The following is a 9,577-nucleotide window of genomic DNA, read 5'->3' on the forward strand; positions in this document are numbered from 1 at the left end:
AAAAAAAGATTGTTTTAGTTCAAGAAAGACGTATTATATACTTCTGTTGGAAGAATCATGTTATATGTGCTTCAGTAAAATTTCATGGTGCCTTTTGGGTTTCTGTTTCGGCTAAATTTTTTCTGCTTCTTGTTGGTAGTAAAGCATTAAGTTTTAGAACTAATTTCATTTTTCCTTCCATTCTTTTAAAATTAGGCAGATACCTCAAGTATTTGGGATATGAAGTCAACTACGTTCGCAATTTTACTGATGTTGATGACAAGGTGGGTCAAGTTTTGTTTCAAAGAGCTGAAAGATATATTGGTGCATATCAGCCATGTCTACTAATAATATTATACTTTTGAGAAAGCTGCTGAAAGATATATTGGTGCATATCTGCCATGTCTACTAATAATATTATACTTTTGAGAAAGCTGCTGAAAGATGTATTGGTGCATATCTGCCATGTCTACTAATAATATTATACTTTTGAGAAAGCCATAGAATTTACAGAGGTTGATACTGTAGCTTTCTTATAAGTACCAACAATTTCTTACATATGTATGACAGGATAGCTGAGTCTGCAATTTTCGAATTCTGTAGATTATTGCCAGAGCAAATGAGTTGGGGGAGGATCCCATAAATTTAAGCAGACGATATTGTGAAGAGTTTCATTGTGATATGGCATATCTCCATTGTCTTCCTCCTTCAATTGAACCCCGAGTGTCTGATCACATTCCAGAAATCATTGAGATGATTAAGCAGGTATCTTTATATATATATATATATATATATATATATATTCTCTATTTGCTGAGGAAACTCAAAATATAAGCCATCAGTTACATCAATGACTTTAATTTGAGTAATCCAAGATTGAATCCCTGTTGTCCTTGTAGTATTGGAAAGGAAATTGTTCCTGGATATTGTGTAAATCATTGTAAACTAGTGAAAATTAATTTTTCTTTTAATTTGAACTCGATTTCATTTGTTTTCTTTGATTTTATCCTTAGATTTTTGACATTACAAAGAAATTCATCATGTCAGCATTAAGTGCAGACTCTATGCTTTTGTAACAGATACTTGATAATGGGTGTGCGTACACTATCCAAGGGTCAGTGTACTTCTCTGTCGACAAATTCCCAGACTATGGACGATTATCTGGCCGTAAGTTAGAAGATAATAGAGCGGGTGAACGGGTGGCAGTGGACTCAAGGAAGAAAAACCCAGCTGACTTTGCATTATGGAAAGTAATTGCTCATAACATCAACTCTGTTAATAAATATGATATGTATTATTAGAGAAAAATGCATATATTCATTTATAGATGGTGTCAGCATATATGGGTTTCTGCCTTAATATATAGTTAATTGATAGTTGCATCCTTTCTTGATTGTCATAAATCAAGATATCTTTCGTAAAGGTTCTGGAATTTACTTTTATCTCAGTATTTTTAGTTTCATGGTTTGATGGTAGATTGGATTTTATGTGTTTCATATATCATATTTTTATACCGGAAGGGAGGCCAGTTTAAGCAATCTAACTAGACCATAAGTTTGTTTACAATGCTTTTTCTTGAAAACATTCCCTTCCTTAATGATAGTGGGGGTGAGGGCATTGAGTTTTCACTTTCAGTTAAATAAAGAGAATTTTGCATCCACATGGGTTGTAGAATTTTCACCCTTATTCATTTTAAAGGTCTGCCTTTTTTCCAATCATTCGAGTGGTTGTCTGTCTGTTTGCAGTCTGCAAAGGAGGGAGAACCATTTTGGGATAGTCCGTGGGGTCCTGGCAGACCTGGATGGCATATCGAGTGCAGTGCCATGAGTTCTACTTATCTAGGTTATTCTTTTGACATTCATGGTGGGGGAATGGATCTAATTTTTCCCCATCATGAAAATGAGATAGCGCAAAGCTGTGCTGCATGCCACATGAGCAATGTAACCTATTGGATACATAACGGATTTGTAACTATTGACTCGGAGAAGATGTCAAAGTCTCTTGGAAACTTTTTCACAATTCGGCAGGTACAGGGAAATAAATTGTGTAAAGTTCCTCTCTCTATCTCACACACAAACCTAGACTCAAGTGGAGATGTAGAAACAAATTAAATGCCCGTTGTCTACAATTTGACTGATCACATAATAATCTGATATGGTTTGGGTTTCAGAAAATTCTGATTGGTTTGATGCTTCCAATTGTAGTAGTTTCTCTCTGCTCTATTTCCTTGACTGGGGTCCTTTTTTTGTTTTTAATTTCTAGGTCTTAGAGCTTTATCATCCACTGGCTTTGAGACTTTTCCTATTGGGGACTCATTATCGTTCGCCAATAAATTATTCAGAGATACAGCTTGAAAGTGCATCAGACCGTATTTTTTACATCTATCAGGTACAATACTATCTATCCTTGGACAAGCACAATGAGGGCTCTGACTCTGTGTTTCATTTTGTAAAATATCAATTCCTTTTCTCCTGCATCAAGCTCTTTCATAATTTGAATATTTCGGAAGTACTTGCTTTTGCAAGTTCTTGTGCCTTCAGAGTTATGCATGTGTTATTCCCCTTGTGTTTGTGATATTGTCTTGAAGCACTGCTTTACTGTGCTTCCAAGTCTGTCCCTGTAGATTTTTTTCCTCTCTCTCTTAACCTTGGGCCAGGTACTTTTCCTTCCTCTTTTTTAATAGAAAAAGAGTATCCAAACATTATCAATGAAATGGGAGAAATGCTAGTGAATGGAAAGGAAAAAAACAAAGGATGGATTCAACTTTCAATATGTGGAGGCTCTTAATTTGCCAACATAAAAATATAGAACAGATAATTACAAGCTCCGAAGGAACGTCAATCCAAAATTAACATTGGTGATGTGGTTGTGAAGAATGATCGAAGTCTCTTTAAAGACAATGTAGAATACTTTTTCTAAAATTCTTTGTTGATGCTCCTATATTCACACAGCTGTAATATTCGGCACTGGAATGCTGCAAAACTCGTATGTCCCCATATTTTTACTGTTAGGTCAGACTTCCATATTAAGATTTTGCTCTGGTCGCAGACGTTACATGATTGTGAGAATATCCTGTCCCAGCACGATGAGGCAAGCCGGAAGGATTCCATTCCGTCAGGAACTGCACTTTGTATTGACAAATTTAATGATGAGTTTTTAACTTCAATGTCTGATGATTTTCATACTCCTGTAACTTTGGCTGCAATGTCAGAGCCATTGAAGACCATCAATGACCTTCTACATACTCGTAAGGTATTTTGGTTTCAGTTGAATGATTAAGCAATTTTTTCGTGTCAGTACAATTTTCTTGTACTGGTTTATATCTGAATGCTTGTTTTCTCCTTCAATTTAAATCAGGAAAGTGTTTTTCATAGATTATCCAAAGCATGGATGAGATAGTGGACGTGGTTTCCAGAAACTATAAATCAGTGCTCATTACAGTCCTTTTAGGCAACATAGTTATTTCCTAGATTTTAACTTAAATGTGGATATCCTTTTCAGTTATGTTGTAGCATTCTACTTTCCAATTGTAAGTTGAGGTACACCCGTGTCCTTTTACGACCTGAGTGGTTTTCTCAGGGAAAGAAGCAAGAATTGCGAATAGTGTCACTTGCTGCTTTGGAAAATACCATAAGGAATGTTCTGACTCTTCTGGGACTCTTTCCAGGTAGTTACACAGAGGTAATAAATTGCTCTCTCTCTCTCTCTCTCTCTCATTTGTAGACACCTCTCCACACGCCCACAAAAAAGTAAAATAATGAAAAATAAAAAAAAGAACCATTGTTTAAGTGTGTCTGCATTTGCGTGGGGCCGTTATGACATTCCAAAATTTGGTGCTTTCATGTTGCACTAGACATGTTTCATTTCTGACATAGGGCCATTAAGTTTCGAGTCTGTTGCGAAGGCATAAATTACTCAGTTCATGTTACTTTAAATTCTTTTGAAATCTATGGTAACTCTCTTTTGATTGCATCTGCTTCTACGATGTAAACCATCCTCCATTTTATTTGTGGCCTCACATTTTCTACAGTTAACTGTTGGTTTTATTTCAAAATTAGGCCTTGTCAGACATTAATCCTTAACCAGTGAATAAAATTGATTTTAAGCTTATATTTATACATATTCCAGGCTTTGCAAGAGCTGCGGGATTATGCACTGAAGCGTGCAAGGTTGACGGAAGATCAAGTGCTACAGAAGATTGAAGAAAGGAATAAAGCTAGAAAAAATAAGCAATATGAAGAATCTGATGCAATTCGAAAATATTTGTCAGATGTAGGCATTGCACTCATGGACAGCCCAGAAGGCACTACTTGGAGACCAGCTATTCCTCTAGCTTTGCAAGAACAGCTGGTCGCAGCAAGTTGAATCTTCTTGGAACATTCCTTTTTTCATAATGTTGCAAAGATATAAGAAATCCACGGTTAGTTCTTCAAGTTTGTAGAATGGGATCTGGGATTACAACATGCGCTTTTTTTGTCGGTGATGTATTTTACTTTATAAACAGTCATGCCGGTTGAAATTGTATTAACTTATTCTTGAACCCTTTTACCATTTTTATTTAAAGGTAAATTAAATTTTGTTCTATTCTTAAAAATAAGCAATTTTCACCCGTGCATTCCGTTGCTTCTTATTGTTAATGAAGTTGGACTCTATTTTGAACACAGTTTCTTGTTGTTAGAAGATTCTTATTCCGGTCTCTGACTTGAAAGGCTATCAATGTACAGAATATATCAATAAATGTCAATATACGTAATTTGTCTATGCTCAGATACACGCAGGAACATGAATAGAGGGTATTTGTGCAAATACAATTGAGAAAGGAGATACAGTTAATGGGTCTGAGAGATTTACTCTCCTAGGTTCTAATGAAGGAATTATCCCTGAAGAATTTACAGTCAAGGCTTTGCCATTTAGAAGCATTATTTGGCTATGTAAATCACCATCTTCAGGTGTTAGATGATATTCTTCTCTCATAACTTGATATGTGGCCTTCTTGTCTCTAGTTATCCTTTGAAACTCTGTCTTCTGGGATGTTTCCTTGACTAAGATGGCATTCTTGATTGAAAGGCTAACTTCAACTGCTGTAGTATTATCCAGGTTGATAAACAGCAATGTGATTCCTCGCTGTAACGTTGTTCGTAAAAACATCACTATACTGTTATAGCAACACGTTAGATTCAAATTTTGTTTTACTTACTGAATTCTTTGAACAGTGAGCATATGCACGAATCTTATTTGTCCCTACAAAGCGTGTTGATAGAACTCGTCTTCCCATCAAACGATGCCAAAGAAGAGCGCTGCATAAACAAATTATTAGGCAAAATGCGAAATGAGAACACCAGATATGTGTACTGATAGTGAGGTATACTGTTGTAATCAAAGAGTTGACTTAGAATTAATAAGATTTTTTTGAGTTCCATCTCAAAAGGTTAAAGGAGTAGCACAATTTCTTAAATGTTGGTCTATATTTCGGTATTTAACCGGTATGAGATTTATCCCTTACAGGCCATGCAAGATGGTGACTCGTTTCAGCAAATCAATATTGGAATCCGTTTGCTCATTTTTTGATTTTTAATCATAAGATTGAATTACTTGTTGAGTATAATTGATTTTTATACCATGTAAAGTCGTGGGGTTCTAAAAAGTCAACCTTATTAGAATGAGTAGTCGAATCCTTTATATATTGGTTTACATTTCGGTATTTAACAAATGTGAGATTTATCCCTTTATAAAGATCACCTGTAGTAATCAGGATTTGGAAGATAGGTGGTAGTGTTGAGTAGACCATAGTTTCCACCAATCAATGACTGCCTGCAGTATGTTTTAGTATCATAAGTTGCTGTCATGCCAAGCTGATCCAGATACCTATTTGAGAGCCAAGAACCAAATTTAACTGTCTCAAATCAATATGTAACAAGAAACTAAAGAAGAAAAAGAAAAATTATGTACCAGAAGCTAAAGACGAATGCATTGGTGACCAGATTATGACCACTATTATAAGCCCCTCCAGCTTCACCAACCCACGCTGTGGTCGAAGTTCCAGATCTTCGGAGAATACTTTGAAGATCTTTGAAGGGCTTCGAACCACCATCGAGGTAGGATGGATCGAGTATCTTGTCAACAAGGTGCTCATCCACGCCTATGCACAAGAGAATTTACTTATAAATTTCATTGTTTAGTTCTTTAAAAGGGGATGCACTCGAGATTATCCCAAGTTATATACCTGGACCAAGATTGTAAATGTGGTGTGTAACCACTTGAAGTGAGTTGGATGCTCCCTTTATAAATACTGTGAACCAGTTTGCGTCGAAGAATCCTCCTGGTCCAAGGACCAGTGGCTTCGTCTCAAATCCACTATATACATCTTGCACTATTTTCTGAAGATTGATCACATCAGATGAATACTGATCTGCTGCAATACTTGCTCCAATTCCATTGCCACTCAGTTCATTTCCTGATCAGATTTTACGATACATCAAAATTAAATTAAACTCATCTAAACTTGGACTATGAGTTTATCATCACTATCAAGAAATCTAACCAAGCTCCCAGCCGTAAATAGTGTAGCCTTTATTGACTGTATATCTTATGAGAGATTCTGCATTGCTGGAGTTCCAAGCTCCTGTTGTAGACCCATCGGAGCCAATTTTACGCCCATTTAATGCATTCAAACCGAAGATAACCTTTGCCCTGTTAATGTGTAGAAGTATATGAAAGCAGTAAAATAGGTTCAAGAACTATCAGTTGAAGATTTTGGAAAAACATTGTTACCCTGCCATCTTGAAAAAGTCATTTAAATCATCCCACCGGGACATGGGCAAGCAACCTGGAGTAAATCCAAACATTTCTGTGCTATCCTTAACAAATTGGGTACATGCTCCGGGATCATCTCCAACTTGGTATATGACTTTATCTTGCAAAGTTCCACCAAGTCTAATTTTCAGGGGAGAAAAGGCTGCAATAAAATAAATTTTCAATCCAAGTTTATCGCTAGAGAAATATTTCATTAATGTACATTCAGTACTATACCTTTGATCGCGTTTAGCAAAATCTTGTTGCCAATATCCTGTAAAATTAGATGAAACTTGGTTAAAAATTGAATGGGAACCAATTCAACTTCAGTTTCTTTACAGTTTTCTTCTTTTCTAAGATATTTTACATTAATTCAGTTGTAGAAGCTGAAGAAGTACCAGATTGAGTAGCGAAGCATTGCCCCAGCTACAAGTTCCATAGTCACATTTGGTGGGAGGCCACCAATCCATTGTAGCACAAATGAAATCTTCATCTATCATACCAATTGACAAACCTCCGTCAATATATACACTTCCTTGAACAACCTCTGCAGGATTCTGTGAAACTGCAGTTTTCGAGCTTTGGCTGGCCAAGAAGAGCCATAAGCTCAAGCCCAGAATATGCATCAAAGAAGACATTTCATAAATAAGTGTATTTGGAAGTAGTGTATCAGACTTTTTTGAATAAGCCATTCAACTGTATGTCGACTATATATATACATATATGTTTACCAATTAAGTTTTCAATAAAAATGGAAATCTTATCTCACTGATTGAAGGAAGAGTTGTTGATGACAGGAAGACTAACTGCCACTGATAAAGAAAGGTTGTTAGTGAGAAAGAGAGTTATCTACATCAGAGGATTTGCAACTGGTGTAGAAATCCAATGTTTCTGCCTAGATGCAAGTTGAGAGTTTTATTAAATAAATAAAATTTGACTTGTTTTAAGAGATTTAAAAATGCAAATTGTATATAACTTCATTATGAATAAAAAAGAAAGGTTGGTAATTTGAAAAGAAAAAAAAAAAAAAAGTGGTTTAACCTGTGGGGTCTGGAACCTTTGAGAGATGAAATTTGGTAAGATTTCCCTAAACCTGTGAAAAGTGTGGGACCAAAGTCTAAATCCATCTAACATGTTAATGATGAAAGAATAAGCAAAGCAATAATTGGTTGGTGAGAATTTGAGTAATAAGATGGTAAATACACCTAATTTAAAACAGTTGTTTTTAAGGTTTTTGAATAAATTGGTTAAAACAAATATGAAGTTGGTTTTTGTATCCTCATGGGCATGGCATCAATAATAGAATACAATACAAAAGTTGGAGAGAGTTTCTTTAAAATATAAACAGTGAAGACTAAAACAAAAGGGGTAATAGATAGTAGATATATGCGCAAGAAATAAATAAAAAAGTTCACCCATCCATCCATTCATCTTGCTCGTGCTCAACCTTTGTGTATCGTTGAGTTTTGAACACTGAACAAACTACTCGTGATAAGTCGGATCAAGGTGCGGATGATGCGAAGTCGATGAATTGCGTAGATTATTTTAAGAGGCCCTAATCAAATGACTAAAGATCGAACCTATCCATTTAACATGCTAATACCTCATCTATCCTTATGATGTATGCGTGTAAGGTGGAAAATCTTGAGACTAGTGTTATGTAGCTGTAGGGACCCACTGCACCATTCATGCCTTATAAAATCAAATAGTAATAATGCAATCAAATATAGATAAACCTTGAGAGAGAGAGAAACACACAAAACTTTAGTCAAAGCGTGGATTATTGAGTGCTTTAAGAGCTTACCAAGGGAGGGAGGTTTGGACAGTGATTTTGTACAATCACCTTCTTACTATCTATTCATATTATTTTCATTCAACAACATAATGCTTGTTCAACTTTTAAAAGATAATGGGTTTAATCATTAAAACATAACTTTAATAATATGGATTCCTTGACTTCCTGATCAATAATAGGTGGATTGAACCAAGGATGGGCATCGGCCGGAGCAGCCATCCCATCCCCGCTCAACTGGGGTTTTTTGGGAGGCGGAACAGGAAAATGATGTAAAATTTAAATTTAAAAAATATAAAAAGAAAATTCAGGACGACTTCGAAAAATTCAAGGTCGAGTACAATGGTTAATAGATCGAGGGCAGAAAATTATGTCACCAGTGTGAGCTAAACACACAGATGAACTAACTGGGGCTTGGACTTGCCCCAATAATTTCAAGTTGGATCCGAGTTACAAAACTGTTGGGTTGTTGATCACTAGGATCACGTAATTTTGAATATGCCTCTTTTTATAGAAAAATTGGATATTGCACTAGCTTGAGCTCCACCTGTTTTGTTACTAAACGTGGATTCATGCAATCCTTTTCTAGGAAATGAAAATGGTACAAACGTTGTAAATTGTTCCAATTAACAAACCATCATTGTATCACTGTAACCATAATTTTTATAAATATTGTATTTTTCTTCCTTTTAAATATATGGCATCGATTCTTAATAAAATATATAAAATCTATTGATTTTTTTTTTCTATTTTTTCTATCTAGTTTACAACTTGTTAATAGCAATATATATCTTAATTGTTTTTTTTTTCTTCCTTTCTTATGAATAACTCGAGTAAAAAAATAAATAAACAAAGTTAAGCCCCTGTTTGATCGAGATTAAAACTCAGATTTTTAGTAAATTTTGATAAAATTGTTAAAATGTGTTGTTGAAAAGTTGTAGGTCCCATAAAATATTTGGCTAAAATTAATTATTTATTTTGACTTATATTAAATTATAAATTTTAATTTGTACC

General features: G+C 35.1%; 2 protein-coding genes across 7 annotated transcripts in view; one reads left to right on the forward strand and one right to left on the reverse strand.

Moving 5' to 3' along the window:
- The window catches only part of LOC111398846 (cysteine--tRNA ligase, chloroplastic/mitochondrial-like), a 6,724-nt gene extending 2,163 nt beyond the window's left edge, over positions 1–4,561 (forward strand). The window contains exons 2-9 of one of the 5 annotated variants that reach the window (XR_002703422.1): positions 200–263; positions 583–744; positions 1,059–1,229; positions 1,725–2,006; positions 2,242–2,367; positions 3,028–3,231; positions 3,337–3,660; positions 4,108–4,194. Coding sequence is in view for 4 of the 5 variants with exons in the window: in XM_023025969.1 (XP_022881737.1) it covers positions 196–263; positions 583–744; positions 1,059–1,229; positions 1,725–2,006; positions 2,242–2,367; positions 3,028–3,231; positions 3,481–3,660; positions 4,108–4,344 (1,430 nt within the window). In the remaining variant the exon portion in view is untranslated. Of the gene's footprint in view, positions 1–195; positions 264–582; positions 745–1,058; positions 1,230–1,724; positions 2,007–2,241; positions 2,368–3,027; positions 3,232–3,336; positions 3,661–4,107 lie in introns of all 5 variants that reach the window. The other 4 variants (XM_023025965.1, XM_023025966.1, XM_023025969.1 and 1 more) reach the window with 4 other exon arrangements.
- Positions 4,562–4,696: 135 nt separating this feature from the next.
- On the reverse strand, positions 4,697–8,332 carry LOC111398847 (heparanase-like protein 3). 2 transcript variants are annotated; one of them, XM_023025971.1, is made up of 11 exons: positions 8,187–8,332; positions 7,813–7,864; positions 7,170–7,583; positions 7,009–7,045; positions 6,751–6,934; positions 6,521–6,669; positions 6,203–6,433; positions 5,929–6,118; positions 5,719–5,844; positions 5,177–5,276; positions 4,697–5,103 (listed from the first exon to the last, which is right to left on the reverse strand). In XM_023025971.1, the coding sequence occupies exons 3-11, from the start codon at positions 7,461–7,463 to the stop codon at positions 4,744–4,746; spliced, it is 1,671 nt and encodes a 556-aa protein (XP_022881739.1). In that variant the 5' UTR covers positions 7,464–7,583; positions 7,813–7,864; positions 8,187–8,332; the 3' UTR covers positions 4,697–4,743. The 2 variants fall into 2 exon arrangements, with proteins under 2 accessions (XP_022881739.1, XP_022881738.1); XM_023025970.1 differs by lacking the exon at positions 7,813–7,864 and having other exon boundaries at positions 8,187–8,331.
- Between the last annotated feature and the right edge of the window lie 1,245 nt (positions 8,333–9,577).

Source organism: Olea europaea, chromosome 8 (genome assembly GCF_002742605.1).
Source record: "Olea europaea var. sylvestris chromosome 8, O_europaea_v1, whole genome shotgun sequence".
Classification (NCBI taxonomy): Eukaryota; Viridiplantae; Streptophyta; class Magnoliopsida; order Lamiales; family Oleaceae; genus Olea; species Olea europaea.